Genomic DNA, 20,986 nt, shown 5'->3' with positions numbered 1-20,986 from the left:
CATCTAGCTGGACGGTGTCTAGTGGGAATTCAAAGATGGCCCCACTCGTGGTTGTCTTTCCATAGTCGCCACATTATATCGTACAAAAGGTTCTTAAATAAGAATAGTGGGAGGCGTTTCGTGCGCCACACAAACAATTTCAGATGATCTGTTTGTTAATATTAGAAATCAGTGTGACATGTTCCAATCTTTATCTTTTACTAAGGCCCTGAAACCAGGCAAATATTCCAGACTGAGCATCTCAACTCCACCTCCAGGTTTATATCCAAGATCCGCAACATACTTTGCTCCCAGCACTGCCCCCAAATAAATGCCTTCTCCTGAGCCAGGCACCCACAGCCCCCGCCGCCTGTTCTAATCCAATGCCAGTGACTCGCCAGAGCCCCCACGTGCTTCTCCCACCAAGCGGTAGGGCATGTGCGCAGAGCAGGCAGGCGGTGCTCCCCGTGTGCGGCTTTCAGGAGCAGACGCATGCGGCTTGAGAGCCGTGGGTTGGCTACACCTATATTTGCCACAACACACTGTCCCATTTGCCACAGGTGGGTAGCAAACGTATTGGACACTGGATGTAGATCATCCATGTGAGATATTTATCCAGACTGTGCTTAAATATCTCGAGTGATGGTGCTTCTATAACCTCCCCAGGCAATTTACTCCAGTGTTTGACCACCCTGACAGGAAGTTTCCTAATGTCCAACCTAAACCTCCCTTGCTGCAGCTTAAGCCCATTGCCCCTTGTTCTATCCTGACAGGCCAAGGAGAACAATTCTTCTCCTTCCTCCTTGTAACACCCCTTCAGGTACTTGAAAGCTGCTGTCATGTCCCTGCTCAGCTTCCCTTGTCCTAACTAAACAAACCCAGTTCTTTTCATCTCCCTTTGCAGTTCCTGTTTTCTAGACCGTCAGTCATCATAGTTGCTCTTCGCTGGCTCCCCTCCAATTTCTCCAGTCCCTCATGAAATGTGGGGCCCACAACTGGACCCAGTGCTCCAGTTGTGGTAGATGGTAGGTGATCCTCTGCTTTGGGTGCTAACCTGATGCCCCTGCCCAGCTCTGTATGTGCCCTTCAGTTGTGACCTGCAGCCCCCCTGCCATCCCAGTACTGCCCCCAACCCTGCCGCTGCATCTGCTTCCATCAGTTTTCAGTCCCTCTCACCTGCTCTGAGAGGTGTCCTCAGCCAAGATCCTGTGTTGCTGCTGCCGCAGCTCACGCAGCCAGCAGCATTGGCTGCAGGGTAAAGCGCCCAGGCAGGACTGGCTTTGCATGCTCTCGGGTGGGGGTATTCCAGTGCCCCAGTCTGGTCCTAGGGGTGCTGTTCTGAAGGGAGGAGGGGGGGCTCAGGAGAGGGTGTTGTGGCCCCTGTAAGCAGTGCTGTGTTTGGTGTCCCGGCAGGGTGCGGCGCTCAGGGGGAGGGCAGTCTTCTCACGGCCAGCCAGTCTGTGCCTTGTGCCCCTTACAGTGGGTAAAGATCCCTGGCACGTTTGCAAAGCCAATTGATTGTCCTGATGCCCAGGTGCTGCTTGGATAACAGCCCTGCCTCCCTGCATTCCCCAGGATCCACCTGCCCTAAGCTCTCATCACCCTTGCAGAGGGTGGAGCTCTCCCCAGAGCCAAACGCCCCTGTGCCAGTCCAAATATGCCTGCAGACCGGAAGTACCGATAGCAGCAGTGCTCACACCACAGCAGCTTCCCCAAGATTCCCCGGGCAGGCCCCTGAAGAGAGAGATGCCTCTGCTGCCTACCCATGCAACACCTCGGAGTTGCAAACACCAGGACCTGACCATTTGCCCTGGGAGGCTCTTGTGCAAGGGCTTCCTCTGGGCTTTTAAACAGGCACTGTGACCCACCCCAGAAGTGGCTGCATCTGTGTTGGATAATGCTTATACGGCTGCTGCATCGTACCCCAGAGGCAGCTGCACCTCAGTGCATGGTAACTTATATACTAATACTGCATCCCACTCCAGAGATGGATGCATCTCCGTGCCTGGTGTTACTTATATATACAGCTGCTGAAGCTCAGAGCTGGGTTAGGCACCCTGGTGTAACAGCTGCTGCATCTTAGTGCTGCTGGATTAAGTGAGTCCACCCTCATGTGGTGTATCTGATTAAAGGACTTCTTGGTGAGCCGGGATGAATGGTGCTGCAGAAAGGGGCTGAACTAATCTGAGGCTAATTTCATGGAAATTACATCCCACATCTAGTTTCCCTGACCCCCAATATCTTTTGGCCTGGCCCTCAGGGAAGGTGCATTAGACTAGAGTCCAGGACTTCAAGTGTTCCCTCTTCCACTCATCTGAGTTAACCATAACCATAACCCTGAGCAAGACCCTGCCCCAGGAAGCAGGTCCTGCTCCCCTAGCGGTCGGTGAGCAGAGATAGTCTTTGCCTCTCAGAACTGAAAGTCATGGGGTACAGGGTCACAGTTCCTGGACGTAGATGGTCCCTGCCTCACAGAACTACTGCAAGTTTTACAGCCTGTAGCACAATGTACCTATGCAAAGGGACAGCGGTAAGGCTACAATTACGTACCTGGTGGTAGCACATGGGAGCCTTAGCTGTGGGCCAGGACACCCGTTACACTCTGTACTGTAAACACACAACATAGCTAGGCCTTGCCTCCAAGAACTGACAGGATACAGCATCACAGCCAGTGCCCACAGATGGTCCATCCCTCAGAGAACTGACACAGGACAGTGTCACAGCTAGTGCCCACAGATGATCGTCACCTCAGTTGATTGATGGTCACGGTACAGCATCACAGCCAATGGACAGAGATGGTCCTTGCCTCAGAGGACTGACATCCACAGGGCCAGTGAGCACAGCTGGGCCGTGCCTCACGGAGCTGATGGGCACCAGGTAGCACCACAGCCAGTGGGCGCAGACAGGCCCTGCCTCAGAGAACCGATGGTCACGTATACGGCTAAATGCAATGCGTTGCATGGTGCAGCGTCACAGCCGACGGACAGAGAGAGTCGGTGTCTCAGAGAGCTGACGGTTACAAGGCAGTGGCCCAGCTAGTGAACAAGACAGGCCCTCCCTCTGAGGGCTGATGGTCACAGGGTGGTGTCACAACTACTGAATGCGACAGACCCGCGCTAGCGCTAACCTAGCCAGGGCAGGGCAGAAGAGCTGTGGCGTGGGCTGGCAGCACCCTCACCCATCTGCCGGGGAGCCTGAGTGTGGGCTGGGGGTACGAAGGGGCCTGGCAGGACTCTCCTTGCCCATGTGGCAAATGCACCATCACCCTGGAGTGTAGGTGCACCTTGGCAGCTTCAACGCTACACCTGGGCCCTGTTATTGGGGCTGCACAAGGGGCAGGGGGTCGAGCTCAGGTACCCTGGGGCAGGCAAGGCTGAGATGCCTCAAAGGAGGACAGTTAAGATTCAGCCAGCAGGACTAAAATGCCCCAAGGGGACAGTTAATAGATGGCTGCATAGGGCTGAGGTGCCCCAGAGGGGCAATTAAGATGCAGCTGGGAAGGGCTGAACAGCCCCGGGGGCAGTTGCAGTGCAGTGGGACAGGGCTGAGTGGCCCCAGGGGCAGTTGTGAGGTGGGGCAGAGCAGCCCCGGGGGGAGAGGAGGTATTTGTATCCCAGCAGGGCTGGGCTGAGCAGCTCCTGGAGGGGTAGTTGTGGGGCACTGGGGCAGAGCTGACATGCCAGGGGCAGTTGTGGGATATCGGGGTAGTTCTGGGGCAGCGGGCCAGAGTTGAGACATGCTGAGGGCTGTTGTGGGTAGAGGGGCAGAGTTGAGACACACCAGGGGCAGTTGTGGGGCAGGGCTGAGACAGGCCGGGGGCAGTTGTGGGGATGGGGGTGGGTAGTTGTGGGGTGGAGAGGCAGAGCTGAGACAGGCCGGGCACAGGGGGGTAGTTGTGGGGCTGGGCTGAGCAGCCCCCAGAGGGGTAGTTGTGGAGCACTGGGGCAGAGCTGACATGCCAGGGCCAGTTGTGGGGCATCGGGGTAGTTCTGGGGCAGTGGGCCAGAGTTGAGACATGCTGGGGGCAGTTGTGGGGTAGAGGGGCAAAGCTGAGACACACCAGGGGCAGTCGTGGGGTAGGGGGCAGAGCTGAGACAGACTAGGGGCAGGGGGGTAGTTGTGGAGCAGGGCTGAGACACGCCAGGGCAGTTATAGGGCGGGGGGAGGTAGTTGTGGGGCAGAGCTGAGACAGGCCCGGGGGGGTTGTGGGGCAGGGGGGTAGTTGTGGGGCAGGGCTGAGACACGCTGGGGGCGGTTGTGGGGCAGCGGGGCAGGGCTGAGATGCGATGGGGACAGGGCGGTAGCTGTGGGGCAGTGCCGAGACACACCGCGGGCAGTTATGGGAAAGGGGGATGGGTAGTTGTGGGGCAGCGGGGCAGAGCTGAGCCCGGCAGGGGGTGGGTAGTTGCGGGGCAGAGCTGAGCCGGGCAGGGGGCAGTTGTGGGGCAGAGCTGAGCCGGGCAGGGGGTGGGTAGTTGTGGGGCAGCGGGGCAGAGCTGAGCCCGGCAGGGGGTGGGTAGTTGCGGGGCAGAGCTGAGCCGGGCAGGGGGCAGTTGTGGGGCAGAGCTGAGCCGGGCAGGGGGTGGGTAGTTGTGGGGCAGCGGGGCAGAGCTGAGACACGCCGGGGAAAGCGGCGCGGGGCTGCGCCCAGGCCGGTGCGTGGCTCGGGCGGAGCCGGGCCGGGGGCGCCAGGGCCCAGCGAGGCCGCCGCGCTCCGCTCAGCGCCGCTCCGCCCCGCGCCGCGCCGCGCTCCGCCCCGCCGCCCCCGGCCGCCGCAGCGATTCCGGGCCAGGCCCCGCGCCCGCCGCCTGCAGCCGCAGCCTCGGCCGGGCTGGGGACATGGTGACGGGATGGCCCGGGCCGGAGACGCCTTCCCGCTGCACCTGCTGGCCTGGCACAACCGGCACCAGGCGCTGGAGAGTGAGCTGCGCACGGGGCAGGTGCGGACCGCCCGGGAACCCCCCGCCCCGCTCCCCGGGAACCCGGCACCCCTCGGGGACCCCCCGCCCCGCTCCTCGGAACCCCCCGGCACCCCCGCCCTGCTCCCCGGGAACCCGGCACCCCCCGCCCCGCTCCTCGGAACCCCCCGGCACCCCCGTCCTGCTCCCAGGGCGCCCCCCAGCACCCCCTGTCCTGCTCCCCACCACCCATCGCCCCGCTCCTCGGCACCCCACTCCCTGGGAGCCTGCTGGGACCCACCCCCCAGCACCCCTTACCCTGCTTCTCTGGCCACTTCTTGGGACTCCCCACCCTGGGACCCTCCCCCAAATTTCTCTTCAGGACCCTGCTGGGAACCCCCCGAACCCACGGACCCCCGCCTGCTTTCTCTGCACCCCCGGCCTGGCTCTGTGGAACCCTCCTGGGACCCCCCCACCCCACTCCCCTGGGACCCCCACATCCTCTACTCTGCTCCTCTGGGACCCTTCTGGGACCCCTGCCCTGGCTCTCAGACCCCTAGTTGCGTGGGACCCTTCCAGTACCCCAGCACCCTTCCCCAGGAACCCTGCACCTCCCACTGGGCTCTCCCACCCAGTCTCCCTGTGCCCCCAGCTTGGGACCCTTTTCACCCTGCCTGGCTCCCCCTAGCACCCCCCCATCGAGAACCCCCACACCTCAGACCTTTCCAGCGCCCCAGCACCCACATCTAGTATCCCTCACCTGGTTCCCTGCTGGACCCCCAGTGATCAGAGCAGCCCTGCCACCGCCTCCCTGGGGTCCTTTTGGGATCCCCATGGCTCCAGCCAGGCGCTATTGGGATTCTCTAACCCCCTCCCTGGCTCCTCCTCTGCTGGGCCCCGGACATCCCCTTCCCCTCCAGGCGTCCCTGGTAGCCTGTTTTAAGTGGTGCTGTGTCTCTGCTGGTGCCTGGGTGCACATGATAAAATTAATTCCCTGCGTGGATGGAAAACATTGCCCAGAGCCCCCAGGGACTCTCCTGAACACCCCCACCACCACCACGCCCCACCCTGTTGGGCATCACCAGGATCCCCACCTGGCTGAGCACCATGGGATCTCCTAACTTCCCAGCACCCCTTTGGGCCCCCCACCCCGCCAGCCATCCCCGGGATCCCCTAAGCTCCCCAAAGCCCAACCCCACTGTGATACCCCCTGAACTCTGTACCCCAGCATCTCTGCACCCTCTAGAGGACGTCAGTGACCCCCTAACCCTCTCTTATCCCCTACCCCACCCTGGGACTTCCTGGTCCCTAGCCTGCTCCACCCTGCCAGGCGACTGCCCCCCAGAACCCCATTCCTCAGCCCCTAGCGACCTCCACCCCCTGGGCACTCCCCCTTCCACTGCAGGGACCCTCATCCCACCACGCACCTGACTGCCTTTCTCAGTACTGGTCACCTGGCAGCCCCGAACTCCCCAACCTGCTGGGCAGGGCACCCTCACCCGGCTGCAGCCACCGCTGGGATGTCCTAGCCCCACCAGACGTCCCCATGACCTCCCATCCCATGAGACACACTCAGGAATCCCCACTGTGGGGACGCACCTAACCTCCTGCCCCAACTCCCCAGGACTGCCTGCCCCCCATGGTAGCTCCACCATGGAATCCACAAGTCCCTCCCAGGACTCCCACCCACTGGGCACATCTTTCTCCAGAACCTCCTTCATGTGGATTCCTCAGGTCCCCCCACCCCAGCAGGCACCCCCATTGTAGTGCCCTGTAACCCACTGAGACCCCCATCCCAGCAGGCACCCCCATTGTAGTACCCTGTAACCCACTGAGACCCCCATCCCAGCAGGCACCCCCATTGTAGTACCCTGTAACCCACTGGGACTCCGGACCTCAATCCAACATCCCACTAACCCTGCATCACACATCCCCAGGTAACCCCTAACCTCACATCCCCCCACTGGATACCCCTAATCTCCGTTCCTCTCCCCAGGATCCCCAGTCTCTGTTCCTCACTCTGGGTCCCTCCCTGGGTATCTCCCACCCCGCAGCATAGCCCTAGTCCTTTCACATGATACCCACACCCAGAACTCCATCCCTTCCACTGTGGTACCTTTACCAGGTTCCTCCTTACCCATCCCCTGGTACCCCTCAGTACCTGCAGTAAGCGTCTTCTTACCAGGGTACCCATCTCACATCCTCCCCCCGTGCCTGCCCTCAATACCCTCTTAACCCTTCCCAGCCCCGAGCATCCCCGCACTACATACACCCAGCATCTCTCCCCGGTATCCTCCAGCCCAGGTCCCCTGGTTCCTCCTTCCCCCAACCTGGAGCAGGTGCTGTAGAGTGAGTGGCACCTGCGCAGTTCCTTGCCCTTGGAGATGGACACGGGTAACAGTTACCCAGTGCGCTGTAGGCATTAGCAATAGGTTTGCCAGGATGCTTCCTGGGGACCTGATTAGCCGGAGCTTTGCCGAACCCCGGTGGATGGACGGCTGCGCCAGGCCACAGCAGGCCTGGCTGCGCTGGGCCGACGGGCGGGACCCTGGCTGTGTCGGATGGTAGGTGGGGCCATGTGGCAGACAGGCGGGACTCTAGCTGGGCCCAGTAGGCCCTGCGGGACAGGCGAGACCTCAGCCACAGCCTGGGCGGAGCGAGCCCTGGTCCCATCTGCAGCGGGCAGGCTGACCAGGCCCAGCCCTCGCTGTGTCTGCTGCACAGCCCCAGCCCTGCGCCGCGGTTAACCCGATACACAGTGTAATTGTAATCCTTTAACGGGTTAATGGCTTTGGTGGCTATTTGCATCTCACCGTCCCACCCAGGGCTCCCTGCGCCCGTCCTGCTCACCAGGTTCCTGTTCCCCAGCGAGCACCAGGCACTGGAGTGTGATCGGTTCACAGGGCAGGTGTGGAACGCCCACCCCGGGCAGTTGCTTTATGCGCGCTCTTCCTCAGCCAGCACCAGGCTCTGGAGAATAATCGCAGGGCCTGGGGATCTGTAACCATCCCCACTCCTGCCCTTAGAGCCCCTTGTCACCCCATATCTGCTGCCAGCCCACTACAGCCACAGGCGCTGAACGAGGTGGGGGCTGTGGGATGGGGGCAGACAAGACACACTTATGTCCCCTCCCTGCCATGGGGGCGCCCCTTTGCACATGAGCGGGCCTGCAGAGCTGGCTGTAGGGGACGCACCGGCCCCAGGTGGCCAAGGTGGCAGTGCAGGGTGCTCAAGGGCTAGGAGGGTGGGGTACAGCTGGGGCCCTGGCGCCTATGGGGAAGTGGGAGGGACGTGCAGCTGTTAACCCCCCGGTTCCCATGCAGCATGATATCGAGTTGATCGACCCCCGGGGCCGGACGCCGCTGGAGCTGGCTGTGTCACTGGGCAACCTGGAATCGGCCCGGGTGCTGCTGCGACACAATGCCAATGTGGGCAGGGAGAATGCCAGCGGTTGGACAGGTACAGGTGGGGGGCAGTGGGTGGAGCTGGGGGAGGGGCGGTCCGGATGGGGGGGCAGTAGGTGAAGCTGCGGGGGGGGGGGGGGGGCGGTCTGGGCAGGAGGGCAGCGGGCGAAGCTGAGAGGGAGGGGCAGTCCGGGCGGGAGGGCAGTGGGCGAAGCTGCGGGGGAGGGGCAGTCCGGGCGGGAGGGCAGTGGGCAAAGCTGAGAGGGAGGGGCAGTCTGGGCATGAGGGCAGTGGGCGAAGCTGCGGGGGAGGGGTGGTCTGGGTGGGGGGGCAGTGGGCGAAGCTGGGGGGGAGGGGTGGTCTGGGTGGGGGGGCAGTGGGCGAAGCTGCGGGGGAGGGGTGGTCCGGGTGGGGGGGCAGCGGGCGCAGCTGAGGGAGGGGCGGTCTGGGTGGGAGGGCAGTGGGCGAAGCTGGGGGGGAGGGGTGGTCTGGGTGGGGGGGCAGTGGGCGAAGCTGCGGGGGAGGGGTGGTCTGGGTGGGGGGGCAGTGGGCGAAGCTGCGGGGGAGGGGTGGTCCGGGTGGGGGGGCAGCGGGCGCAGCTGAGGGAGGGGCGGTCTGGGTGGGAGGGCAGTGGGCAAAGCTGGGGGGAGGGGTGGTCCAGGCGGGGCCAGTGCTGGGGAGCCGCAGGCAGCTCTAGTGCTACCTCTGCCGTGCGGCTCCTGCCCTGGGGGCCGGGGTTGCTCCCCACCAGCTGCTGCAGGTCTCAGCCTCCCCTTGGCCATGTGCCGGGGGCTGGTGCCCTTGGGCCAGGCGTTCCCAGCCGGGTTTCACCAGCTCGGGGCTCAGGCACGTGCAGGGGAGGCAGCTGGCTCAGGTGCCAGCATGGGGGACGGGCAGTGCCCCGCCTGCAACAGCTCAGTGCCGTTTCCTCTCTGCCCCCAGTCCTGCAGGAGGCCGTCAGCACCGGGGACCCCGAGATGGTGCAGCTGGTGCTCCAGTACCGCGACTACCAGCGTGCGACCAACCGCCTGGCTGGCATCCCTGAGCTGCTCAACAAACTGCGCAGGGTCAGTGTGTGCATGTGCCCCCGGTACGCCTGTCCTGGGGCACAGACCCCCGAGACACTGCCCCGAGCCCCATCCCCTCGGCACCCCTGTCCTGGGGCACAAACCCCCCGAGACACTGACCCGAGCCCCATCCCCTCGGCACCCCTGTCCTGGGGCACAGACCCCCAAGACACTGCCCCCGAGCCCCATCCCCTCGGCACCCCTGTCCTGGGGCACAGACCCCCCCCAAGACACTGCCCCTGAGCCCCATCCCCCCGGCACCCTTGTCCTGGGGCACAGACCTCCAACCCTGCCAGCCCTTAAGTGCCTCTGAGAGCTCAGTCCTGGGCATGCATGGTGTGATAGATCCTCCTGGTGCCCTTCTGGGGATCCCCTGGGGTCTCTGAGAGGAGCACACCCAGGATCTCTCCCAGCCTTGGGCATTTATTCGGCAGTGGTGAGGCCACATCTGGAGTAGTGTGTCCAACTCAACCTCCCCACACCCCCAGGTACAGAAAGGTGGTGGATGCATTGGAGCAGATCCAGCAGAAGGCAACAAAAATGATTAAGGGGCTGGAGCACATGACCCATGAGGACAGGCTGAGGGATTTGGGCTTTTTTAGTTTGCAGAAGAGAAGAGTGAGGGGTGATTTGATCGCAGCCTTCAGCTTCCTGAAAGGGGCCTCGAGAGAGGCTGTTCTCTGTGGTGACAGATGGCAGAGCAAGTAACAAAGGGCTAAAGTTGCAATGGTGGAGGTCTAGGTTGAATATTCGGAAAAACTCTTTCCCCAGGAGGGGGTGAAGCACTGGAATGTGTTACCGAGAGAGGAGGTGGAATCTGCATCCCTAGAGGTTTTTAAGTCCCGGCTTGACAAAGCCCTGGCTGAGATGACTTAGTTGGGGTTGGTTCTGCTTTGGGCAGGGGGGTTGGATTCAATGACCTCCTGAGGTCCCGTCCAGCCCTGGGATTCTGTGATTTCCTAGCTTGAGTTTTGTCCCCTGGGATCTTTGCAGGGTTCCCCTCCCTTCCCTCAGGATCCTGTTCTCCCCCCATCCCATCAGGGCACCGATCTTCCCAAGTCCGGCTCTGTGTTCTCCTCCTCCCTTCTCATAGCCCTCCCTCACCTCCTCAGGGCATCCCCCTCCCAGACCCCAGTCTCCGCAGGGGATTCCCCCCGGCATCCGTCTGCAGACCCTGATCCCTGCTGGGGAACACCTGATCCCATCCCTTTGGTATCTCCTCTTTTTCAGGCCCCCGATTTCTACGTGGAGATGAAGTGGGAGTTCACCAGCTGGGGTAAGTGCGTCCTGGGGGCTCCAGAGTGGGGTTTTCAGAGGAACACCCCAACCTCTCTGCTGGGGGCCGGAGCCCAGGGAGGGGCAGCCCTGTGGCGGGGGGGAGAGTTAGGGATGCGCCTGTACACCCGCCCCGGCTCTTCCAGCAGCTGGTGCCTCCCTCTGCTGGGGCGGGACATGGGGTGGCGGCGTTGGGGTGGGAGCACTGCGTGGCCATTTGAAACCCAGCACCATAATAGCGCCCCCGGTGGCTGGGAGGAGGAACTGCAGGCCTCCAGAGGCAGCCTGCCCCCATACTAGAGTTCAGGGCTGGGCTGCCAGCTGGTGGGGCAGCTGCCCCCATTGCCGACCCCACTCACTCTCCGCCCCTCCCCCCAGTGCCCCTGGTCTCCAAGGTGTGCCCGAGCGACGTGTACCGGGTGTGGAAGCGCGGCGAGAGCCTGCGGGTCGACACCACCCTGCTGGGCTTTGAGCACATGACCTGGCAGCGGGGCCGGCGCAGCTACATCTTCAAAGGCGAAGGTCAGAGCGGGCCCAGAGCCGCCCCCACCCCAGTTCCTCTGGGTGGCCTCCTCTGTCGGGGGGGGGGTTGGAGTCTGCTCCCCCCGACCCCCCCATCTGTGTGGCTCCCAGAGGAGGGGCTGAGACCCCTGCTGACCCGGCCTGGGGGAGTGGGGACCCTTTGGGATACAGAGCAGGGCTCCCCTCCTGGGAAGGGCCAGGGAGAGAGGACCCTGCCTCTAAAGCCCCTGGGACTCTGGAGGGAGGCTGGGCAGTGTTGCAGAGAGTTTGCAGCACCCAGCAGGGAGCACCCCGAGCCCCACGCCCTGGGGTAGAGGATCTGGGAGTGGGGGAGCAGGCGTCAGCGTGGGCCCTTGTGTAGCTTGGGGCCGTGCAGCCCTAGGGCTGGTAACGGGGGCTCCCAGGCCACAAGTGGTGGGGCGGGGAGGATGGGCCTGCAACGCTGACCCGTCCCCTCTCCCGCCGGCCAGAGGAGGGCGCCGTGGTGATGGAGGTGGATCACGACAAGCAGGTGGTCTACACGGAGACCCTGTCGCTGGCCCTGCATGAGCCGGAGCTGATGCTGGCTGCTATGCAGCCCACCGAGGAGCACGTGGCCAGCCGGCTGACCTCCCCCATCGTCTCCACCCACCTCGACACCAAGAACATCGCCTTCGAGCGGTGGGCGGGGGCGAGGGGCATGCAAGCTGCTGCCGGGGGGGCACGTGAGGACAGCCGTGGTGGGGCATGGGGGGAGGGAGGCCAGGGAAGGAGGCGCGTGTGAGGATGGTGCATGAGGTGGTTGTGCAAGAGACTGCGGATGAGGGGGGAAGAGGGGGATTGGGCGTGACTGACGGTGTGGTGGCAAATAGGGAGCAGGGTCGGGGGGTTCGTGTGTGTGACAGGCCCTCGTGTGCGCTGGTGAGCTGGCGGGGTGTGTGTGCGAGAGGCGTTCATGTGACCGCACGTGCCAGTGAGCAGGATGGGGGTTCCTCGTGTATGACGAGCCCTCGTACAACTATGTGTGCTAGTGAATGCAGGGTGGGGTGTCCGCGTGTGAGGGGCCATGTGTGCGAGTGAGTAGGATGGGGGAGGAGATCTGTTTGTGCAGCGAGCCCTTTAGTGACCATGTGTACTAGGGAGCGAGTGGGGGAGCTACGAGTGATGGGCTTTCCTATGACTGCAGCAGGCCCTTGTGCCCAGGTGTGTCCGTGTGTGAGTGAGTGAGGGGGCAGTGAATCCTCATGTGCAATATGCCTTCGTATGACCCTGTGTGCTGGTGAGCAGGACGGGGGGATCTGAGTGTGACAGGCATGACCGTGTGTGCTGGTGAGTGGGGTGGGGATCTGAGTGTGACAGGCACGGCTGTGTGTGCTGGTGAGCGGGGTGGGGATCTGAGTGTGACAGGCACGGCCGTGTGTGCTGGTGAGCGGGGTGGGGATCTGAGTGTGACAGGCATGACCGTGTGTGCTGGTGAGCGGGGTGGGGATCTGAGTGTGACAGGCACGGCCATGTGTGCTGGTGAGCGGGGTGGGGATCTGAGTGTGACAGGCACGGCTGTGTGTGCTGGTGAGCGGGGTGGGGATCTGAGTGTGACAGGCACGGCTGTGTGTGCTGGTGAGCTGGGGGAGGTGGCAGTCAGCATGTGTGATGGAACCTGGTATGACTGCTTGTACCAGAGGGGGTTTGTGTGTACATGTGACAGGTCCTGACACGAGGCCCATGTACTGGTGGGGTGGGGCGTGCCTTTGTGTGACTGTTCATGCCAGTGAGTGGGGCTGGGGGTGATCAGCCCTTTCTATGGACATCGTGTCTTTCAGCTGCACACCCCCCCAGGGGTTAGTGAGCAGACCCAGGCCTGGGGGATGTGTTCCCCTGAAGCTCTTGGCAACAACCATAGTCATACCCGGGCACTGAGAGGGAGCTCTGGGGCGGAGCAGAACCGGGCTGGAGCAGCTCCTGGCTGGCGGAAGCTCATGGGAGCCACAGCCAAGCAGGAGGACATGGGTGGGAGGGGAGGGGTCAGCCTAGGGCCCGTGGGGTGGAAGTCGGGGCAGCATAGCATCTGACCCAGCCATTTCTGCCTTGCCAGGAACAAGTCTGGGATCTGGGGCTGGCGCTCAGAGAAGATGGAGGTGATCAGTGGCTACGAAGCCAAGGTAACCTCTTTCCCCAGAGCCCTGCAGGTGCAGGGGATGGGAGGGAAGAGCTAAGGGGGGTTGGGACCCAAGCATCTAGAAAAGCAACGCGAGGTCCTGGCCTGTAGGAGCCTCACGGCTCTCTGAGGCAGGAGTGACCAGACCAGGGCAAAGGACCCAGGTGTCTGGGAGGAGGAGGGGGCGCTCCTCTCCAGGGGCCCCACAGTTCCCTGGGGGGAACACCGAGCCAGGGAAGCGGAGCCAGGTGTCTGGGGTGGCAGCACGAAGGCGAGGGTGGGCGGAGGGCTGGGAGAGCTGAGCCGCACCCATGTCCTGGCAGGTTTACAGTGCCAGCAACGTGGAGCTCGTCACCAAAACGAGAACCGAGCACCTGTCAGACCAGGACAAGTCCCGCACCAAAGGTAACACGCTGGCCTCCGGCAACCAATCAGATCGTCCCACTGCAAGTGGCCCACACTCTCTCCCTTGTCACCACCCCCCACGACAGCCAATCACTGCACCCCACTCCTCTCCCTCTGACACACCCAGTCCAGACATCCAATCATAGTGCCCGCCCTGCAGGCCATCCAACCCCTTCTCCTGTGACCCCTGCCCTGGCTCTGCCCTCCATTCAGCTGGCCCCCTCTGGCACACTGACTCTGGACAGCCAATCGCAGCACCCCAGCCTGCTGCCTCCAGTTATTCTCATGCCTTGGGCCTCCAATCACAGCACCCCCTGCCCGCCACACTCCTCCAATCACAACCTCACCGACAGCCTGCCGCTCCTCTGGTCCATCAGGGCTCAAGTGAGGGTTGCCAGACATCCTGCAAGGGGTGGGACAGTCCCGAATTTCCTCGACAAGTCCTGCAGCTGGGGCTGTTGGCCGGGGCTCCGTGCCCCACTCATGGGGCTGGGGGTCCCTCTGTCCCCCTGGCCAGGGAGCCTGCAGCTGGGGCTGCTGACACGGTGCTGTACCCCAGCCGTGGGACCCCCCCCGCCGGCTCCTCCCTCTTTTTGGAAAATACATGGGGGATCCTGTGGCTGGGGCTGCCTGTCCCACATTAGTATTCCAAAAATCAGGCAAACCTACCTCAAGCCCTGCCCCGAGCTCTCCGAGAGCATTCGGTTGCCTTCTGCACACTGGGTGCTCTGGGCCCACATCACGCTTGATGGCAGGGGAGTGGCTTTACCGGATCAGCCCCAGCAGAGGTTACCAGGGGAGCGCGGTGGGTGAACACACTGGCTGTTGCCTCCGGGGAAGGTGTGTATGTGTAGGGGCTGTGGGGGGGTGGGATTCATCCGCTCCAGATTCTGGGGTCCCTGAGTCTAACCTCCTCTCCCCTCCACACATGCAGGCTCCAAGACGCCCTTCCAGTCCTTCCTGGGGATTGCCCAGCAGCACGCCTCCCATAACGGGGTGAGTGACAGCCCCCCCACCCCGCTCAGGGAATTCAAGATGGATGCATGGCACAGCGGGAGTCGGGGCTCCCACTCCTGGAGGCAGACTCTGAGGATGGGGCTGCTGTGAGGGCAGAGGGTGGGGAGGGGGAATTTGGCAGAAGGGGCGCAGCCTGAGAGCCAGTGAATGTGGGATCTGACTCCCCTTCCCTGTGCTTGCCCCTCCCCAGACCCCCGTGCTGCAGTCCGCCACCCCCACCAACCCCACGGCCATCACCCCCGAGGAGTACTTCGACCCCAGCTTCAACCTGGAGGCCCGCAACATTGGCCGCCCCATCGAGCTATCCAACAAGGTGCAGAGGTGAGGTTGTAGGGAGGGGAGCCGTTGTCTGGGATTGCCCTAGGAGACTGCACAGCTCCCAGCTGTTGGAGTTGTGGCGAGACCAGGACAGGGCACAGGACCTGTTTCTAGGGGGTGCCAGGTCCGGTCCCTTGCTCTGAGTGGCTGGTATGGTGCAGGGAGGAGGGCTGGATAGCGACTGGCTGTGACCCTCCCCTGGCCGGCCGGCACAGGTTCAAGGCCACGCTGTGGCTGTGCGAGGATCACCCCCTGTCGCTGGTGGAGCAGGTGACACCCATCATCGACCTCATGGCCATCAGCAACGCCCACTTTGCCAAGCTGCGAGATTTCATCACCCTCAAGCTGCCACCCGGCTTCCCCGTCAAAATCGGTGAGTGTGTGGAGGGGGGGCTGCAAACCAGTGTGGCAAAGAGGGCAGCAGAGCTGGCAGGCGGGGGGTGACCTGGTGGGATTTGGGGGGCGGGAGCGGGGGAAGGACTGGCTGGGAGCTGGTGACCGTGAGGCTGGAGACACGCTGGGAATTGGGGGGTGGGAAATGAGGGTTGACAGGGCCTCTCGGGGTGGGGGCAGGGGCTGAAGTGAAGTGACCGGGATTGGGGAGGAAGGAACAGGAAGGGGAGGGAGGCTGGGGTGAAGGGATGGGGATAGGTCGGTGTGATTCTCTGCGGGGGGGTGCGGAGGCAGAGGCTGGGGTGACAGGCAGCTGGGGGCTGCGGTGTCTCATGTTCTCGTGTCTCCCCCCCCCCCCCCCCCCCCCGCAGAGATCCCCCTCTTCCACGTGCTCAACGCGCGAATCACCTTCAGCAACCTGTGCGGCTGCGACGAGCCATTGAGCTCCGTGCGGGTCTGCGGGCCCCCCCCCAGCTCCTCCCCGGGGGGCGCCAGAGAGCTGGCTGCGGGAGGCGAGGCGCCTGCCAACCCCAAAGGTAGGGCAGCCTGCTGGGAGCGGGCAGGGTGCTGTGCACCCTACTGAGTCCAGTCCCCACGGGGCGAGCGTGTCTGTGTGTGGGGTTGTCTCTCTGGGGGGGCAGGCTCCTACGTCGGCAGCAGTGTGTGCTCCTAGGGGGGCGGACTGCTGGGTAACGCCCCCCGCTCACCCCCTCCCCCTCCCCCTCCCCCCAGCGTACCCCTTCCCCTGCGAGGTGGACCCGGCGGTGTTCGAGGTGCCCCAGGGTTACGCCATGCTGGGTGCCGGCCGCAACGAACCCATGCGGGACGAGGATGACGACCTGCTGCAGTTCGCCATCCAGCAGAGTCTGCTGGACGCTGGCACCGAGACCGACCAGGTGAAGCCTTCATCTGGGCCCAGGGGCCAGGGACAGGACATGGGGCCTTTCCCTCTTGGGGCACTGGCTCTGAGCTGCCCCAGGGCATGGGGGCTGGCGGGGGGGCAGAGGGGGACAGGGCCATGGGGCCTTTCCCCTGTTGGGGCACTGGCTCTGAGCTGCCCCAGGGCATGGGGGCTGACGGGGGGGCAGAAGGGGACAGGGACATGGGGCCTTTCCCCTGTTGGGGCGCTGGCTCTGAGCTGCCCCAGGGCATGGGGGCTGACGGGGGGGCAGAAGGGGACAGGGACATGGGGCCTTTCCCCTGTTGGGGCGCTGGCTCTGAGCTGCCCCAGGGCATGGGGGCTGGCGGGGGGGCAGAGGGGGACAGGGCCATGGGGCCTTTCCCCTGTTGGGGCGCTGGCTCTGAGCTGCCCCAGGGCATGGGGGCTGATGGTGGGGGCAGAAGGGGACAGGGACACGGGGCCTTTCCCCTGTTGGGACGCTGGCTCTGAGCTGCCCCAGGATGTGGGGGCTGGCGGGGGCAGGGCCAGCGCCCTATGTTTGTTTGTACCTCTGGGGGGGTGCTGCCCTGCTGGGCTCCAGCGGGGGGGATTTGGGGGCTCTGACTCAGCTCAGGAAGGGGCTGTTCCCATGCTGTGACGGGGCCCTGCCCTGCAGGTCACTATCTGGGAGGCGCTGACCAACACACGCCCAGGCTCCCACCCGCCCTCCTACGACGAGGAGCTGCAGCTGGAGCGGTGAGTTTGGCGTGGGACCAGGTTCATGGCCGGGCCTCCGTGGGCAGCCACCACCTGTTCTCTGGGCCGGGCAGGGGGAAGCAGAGGCTGGTGGGTGGGAGTGGGCTGTGAGGTGGAGGGGGTGGGGCTGTGAGGGGGGATGGGTCTTGAGGGGGTGGGGCTGTGTGGGAGTGGTTGGTTGGTGGGGATGAGTCTGTGTGGGAGGGGTAGGTCATGAGGGGGAGGGGCTGTGAGGAGGGGTGGGTCGGGGGCAGGGCTGTGTGGAAGTGTTGGTGGGGGTGGGGCTGTGGGAGTGGGTGGTTGGTGGGGGTGGGGCTGTGAGGAGGGGTGGGTCGGGGGCGGGGCTGTGTGGAAGTGTTGGGGGTGAGGCTGTGCACAGGAGTGTTGGGTGGCACTGTGGAGGGGTTGGCTCATGGGGATGGGGCTGTGTGGGAATGGCTGGTTGGTGGGGATGAGTCTGTGGAGGGTGGATCATGGAAGGGTGGGTGTTGGGGGCTGGGGCTATGCACAGAGGTGGGCTGGGAGGTGGGACTGTGTGGGATGGGTGGAAGTGGTTGTGGGTGGGGGTGGGGCTCTGAGGGAGTGGTTGGCTGGTGGGCCATGGGAGGGTGAAGCGGTGCAGGAGGACCTGGCTGAGGAGGAGTGGGGCTGGAGGGACAGGCGCTGGCTGGCCGATGGTTGATGAGTGGGGCTGTGTGGGAGGGATGGGTCATGGGGGCAGTGCTGTGAGGGAGGGGCTGGTTGGTGGGAGGTAGGGCTGTGGGAGGGTTGGGGGGTGGGGCTGTGAGGGAGGGGCTGGTTGGTGGGAGGTAGGGCTGTGAGGGAAGGGTGGGGCGGGGCTGTGTGGAAGTGTTGGTGGGGGTGGGGCTGTGCACAGGAGTGGTGGGTGGGGCATGGGGGCGGGGCTGTGAGGGGGGCAGGTGGGGCATGGGAGCGGGGCTGTGAGGGAGGGGATAGGGCAGGGGTGGTGCTGATGCCGCGCTGACAGGTGGGCCTGAACCTGGCACCTCTGGAGCTTAGGGCAGGAGCTGTAAGCCGGCTGCGGAGTGACCTCCCCTCTCTCTGCGAGTGGACAGTGACGCACTCCCAGCAGGCGTGCGGCTACCTACTCTCTCCATCTCTCCCCCAGGGCCATCCAGGAGAGCATGTTCCTGCAGTCGGGGCAGGGCCTGGCTACAACCGAGTCCAGCGGCAGAGGTGACGGCAACGGCAGCGTCGTGCCCCCGGAGGGCAGCCTGGCCCCCAGCACCAACGGCTCCTCCTCCTCCTCAGCCCTGCCCCCCCCGGCCTACCCCAGCTTCGATGAGCAGCTGCGCCTGGCCATGGAGCTGTCGTCGCGAGAGCAGGAGGAGCAGGAGCGCCGGCGGCGTGAAGAGGATGAGGAGCTGCAGCGCATCCTCCAGCTCTCCCTGACGGAGAAGTAATGCCCCAGCCTGCCAGCAGGGGGCCCTGAACCCAGCCTCCCCCAAGACTCCCAGGGGCTCCCCAGTACCCTGGCTTTGCTGTCATTGTATTTTTACCTTGAGGGGGTACCCAACCCATTCCCCACCCCCTGTCCTGCAGGGGGGCAGAACTGGACTTGGAGACACCCTGTGCCTTTCCCAGGGCTCTCAGTCTTGTCGTCTCCTGGGTCTTATTTAATTTAACTTTTTTTTTTTTTTCAATGCTTATCCTATCTCCCCTGCCCAGTGGAGGAAAAGGGTTTGTTACCATTAGGAAGGAACAGAGGAGAGGAGGAGCAACAGAGCGGCCAAGGCTAAAGCAGAACCCTCTGCTCCAGAGAGAGCAGTTTCCAACTGGACTCTTAATTCACACTGGTGGAGGTAGTGGGATCCTGAAACTGGACGTAAAATCATACATGCACATGTGCACATACGCTGACTGTAGCCTGTCAGCTTGTGTGAATGATCGGGGCGAGGGCAGTGAAGGTGGTGGGGCAGGGTCAGAAACCTGATGGCTGAGCGGGAGGGGCATTGCACTGGTGGCAGTTGTGGGATGTAGCATTCAAACAGAGGCGGGCCCAATTCTTTCAGTCCCGTGATTTTGCCTCTCGAACCCCCTGTGCATCGCTGCCACTCCCTCTTTGGCTGTTTAATTTATTTTATTTATACCTCTGCAGCTCTAGAATGGGGAGAGGGAAGGGGGGGGGGGGGTTTGGTTTTTTAACTCAACTGTAATGGTTGGAAAGGGAATGGCTGCGTTCAGCGGTTCCTCCCGGCGCCCCCAGGGATCAGGTGCGGACGCTGGGCAGCAGGAACCATGAAATAAAAAGGAGAAACCAACCAATCCCCCAATTCTCCGCCTCCCTTCATTCTGCATGTCGCGGTCTCCAACCTGGGCCTTCACCGGTGCATCAGCCACCTGAGGGAGGGAATGGAGGTGTCATCCTGCTCAGAGCATCCCCTCCGCCTTGGGGGTCCATCTCTGGCCAGCCTCTCCGGTGCAGACAGGCCTGGCTGTGTGCCTACGGGGGTCCATCTCTGTTCAGCCTCTCCGGTGCAGACAGGCCTGGCTGTGTGCCTACGCCTGCTCTGGCAGGATTCTCGTGGCTTCTGCAAGAGGGGGCCCAGCGAGTGCTGCTAGAAAGTTCACATGCTGTTTAAAGGGATACCACCCTATTCCCAACCACTACGAACAGGGACACGCTCAACAACCAGCCAGCCAGAGATGCCTGTGCCTGGTAGGCAAGGAGGCCATGCGTAGGCCTGCATGTCTAGGGCAGAGATGGGGCCAAGTGGTTGCACTGGCTTTTATTAGCACTATGAATCTCGGAGCTGGAACTTCCACAACCATCCCCCAACTGAGCTCCTTCTATCCACCCCAGTCCTCCATCGGGAAGGTCTTAAGAAAAAGAATTTTTACTGTAAACTGGGAGCTCAGTGGTTGAAACCAGGAGGAGAGAGACCTGGGTGTAGGAGCTGATCATGTGTAAAAGGCAAACAGGTTCCCAGCATGTCAGATGAGGTATTTCCTGTTGTACAAGGCACAGGTGAGCCCCCATCTGGAAGAAACAAGAAGTCCTGTGGCCCCTTGTAGACTAACTGGTATTATGGAGCCTCAGTTGTCGTGGGCAGAGACCCGCGTCTGGAAGAGTACGTGCAGCTCCAGGCGCCAAGCTTTGTGTGAGATGTGGGCAAACTGGAGAGGGGCAACAAAAATGATGTAGGTTCAAAAAACCAGACTGATAAAGAGGTTAAAAACTGGGCACGTTTACACTTGAGGGAAAAACGGGTGGGATGGGTTGGGGGAACCTGATAAATCTCAAATGGAGTATAAGGAGGCTGGGGCTCAGCTATCTCTGGCTCCCCTCAATGCAGGGTGAGACCTAACTGGACAGGAGTGCGGCAAGCTATAGGGGAAGAAAAACTTTCGGATGCTTGGGGCTGTTTGGCTCTGGAGGAGATTCCCACAGGAGGTTGTGGGATCCCCCAGCACTGGAGCTTTGAAGATCAGATGGGACAAATCTCTTGTGCTCCAGCTTCAGCACATTGGGCTGATCTTGATCATAGAATCCTAGGGCTGGAACAGACCTCAGGAGGTCAGCAAGTCCAGCCCCCTCCCCTCTGCTGGTCCTTTCTAGTCCTCCAGGCTGACAGCTGTACAAGCAGGAGCCTGTTTGCCAGGGGGATGTGGGTATGTTTAACCTGGCCGTTTGCTTGAGTAAGTTTTGGCACAGCAGGCAGGGAGCCGAGGCATTTAAAATAGAGGACAATGTTGGAACAAGAACAATGGGGGAGAAAGGGGCCAGGAGTAAACTTAGGCTGGGATCTAAAAGGTGGTTTCTGCCCATCAGAGGGAGAGGCTGGCCCAGTCTCCCACTAGGAGTGGCGGGGCAGCCAACCCACCTGTTTTGAAGGTGGAACTTGGTAAGTGTGTGACTAGGATTAGATGAGGGGCTTCCCTGGGATAGCAGGTGACTGGACATGATCATCTGCACA

At 62.7% G+C, this 20,986-nt stretch overlaps 1 protein-coding gene across 1 annotated transcript; it reads left to right on the top strand.

Annotated features, from left to right (window-relative positions):
• The first annotated feature begins 4,719 nt into the window (after nt 1–4,719).
• ANKRD13D (ankyrin repeat domain 13D) lies at nt 4,720–19,337 on the top strand. Its single transcript, XM_074996049.1, has 15 exons — nt 4,720–4,919; nt 8,201–8,336; nt 9,224–9,348; nt 10,579–10,624; nt 11,002–11,145; nt 11,616–11,805; nt 13,217–13,283; nt 13,603–13,684; nt 14,619–14,680; nt 14,892–15,022; nt 15,235–15,392; nt 15,784–15,948; nt 16,145–16,308; nt 16,969–17,048; nt 18,178–19,337. The coding sequence occupies exons 1-15, from the start codon at nt 4,830–4,832 to the stop codon at nt 18,470–18,472; spliced, it is 1,935 nt and encodes a 644-aa protein (XP_074852150.1). The 5' UTR covers nt 4,720–4,829; the 3' UTR covers nt 18,473–19,337.
• Nucleotides 19,338–20,986: the final 1,649 nt, after the last annotated feature.

Source organism: Carettochelys insculpta, chromosome 6 (assembly GCF_033958435.1).
Source record: "Carettochelys insculpta isolate YL-2023 chromosome 6, ASM3395843v1, whole genome shotgun sequence".
In the NCBI taxonomy this organism is placed as follows: domain Eukaryota; kingdom Metazoa; phylum Chordata; order Testudines; family Carettochelyidae; genus Carettochelys; species Carettochelys insculpta.
This window is presented reverse-complemented; position numbering and strand designations above follow the sequence as displayed.

What these genes read in the sequence shown, in the direction of transcription:
- ANKRD13D (XM_074996049.1), top strand. Translation starts at nt 4,830, where the DNA reads ATGGCCCGGGCCGGAGACGCCTTCCCGCTGCACCTGCTGGCCTGGCAC. An exon ending in CTATCCAACAAGGTGCAGAG is followed by an intron (nt 15,023 to 15,234) that starts GTGAGGTTGTAG and finishes CGGCCGGCACAG; the next exon opens with GTTCAAGGCCACGCTGTGGC. An exon ending in GGCGCCTGCCAACCCCAAAG is followed by an intron (nt 15,949 to 16,144) that starts GTAGGGCAGCCT and finishes CCCTCCCCCCAG; the next exon opens with CGTACCCCTTCCCCTGCGAG.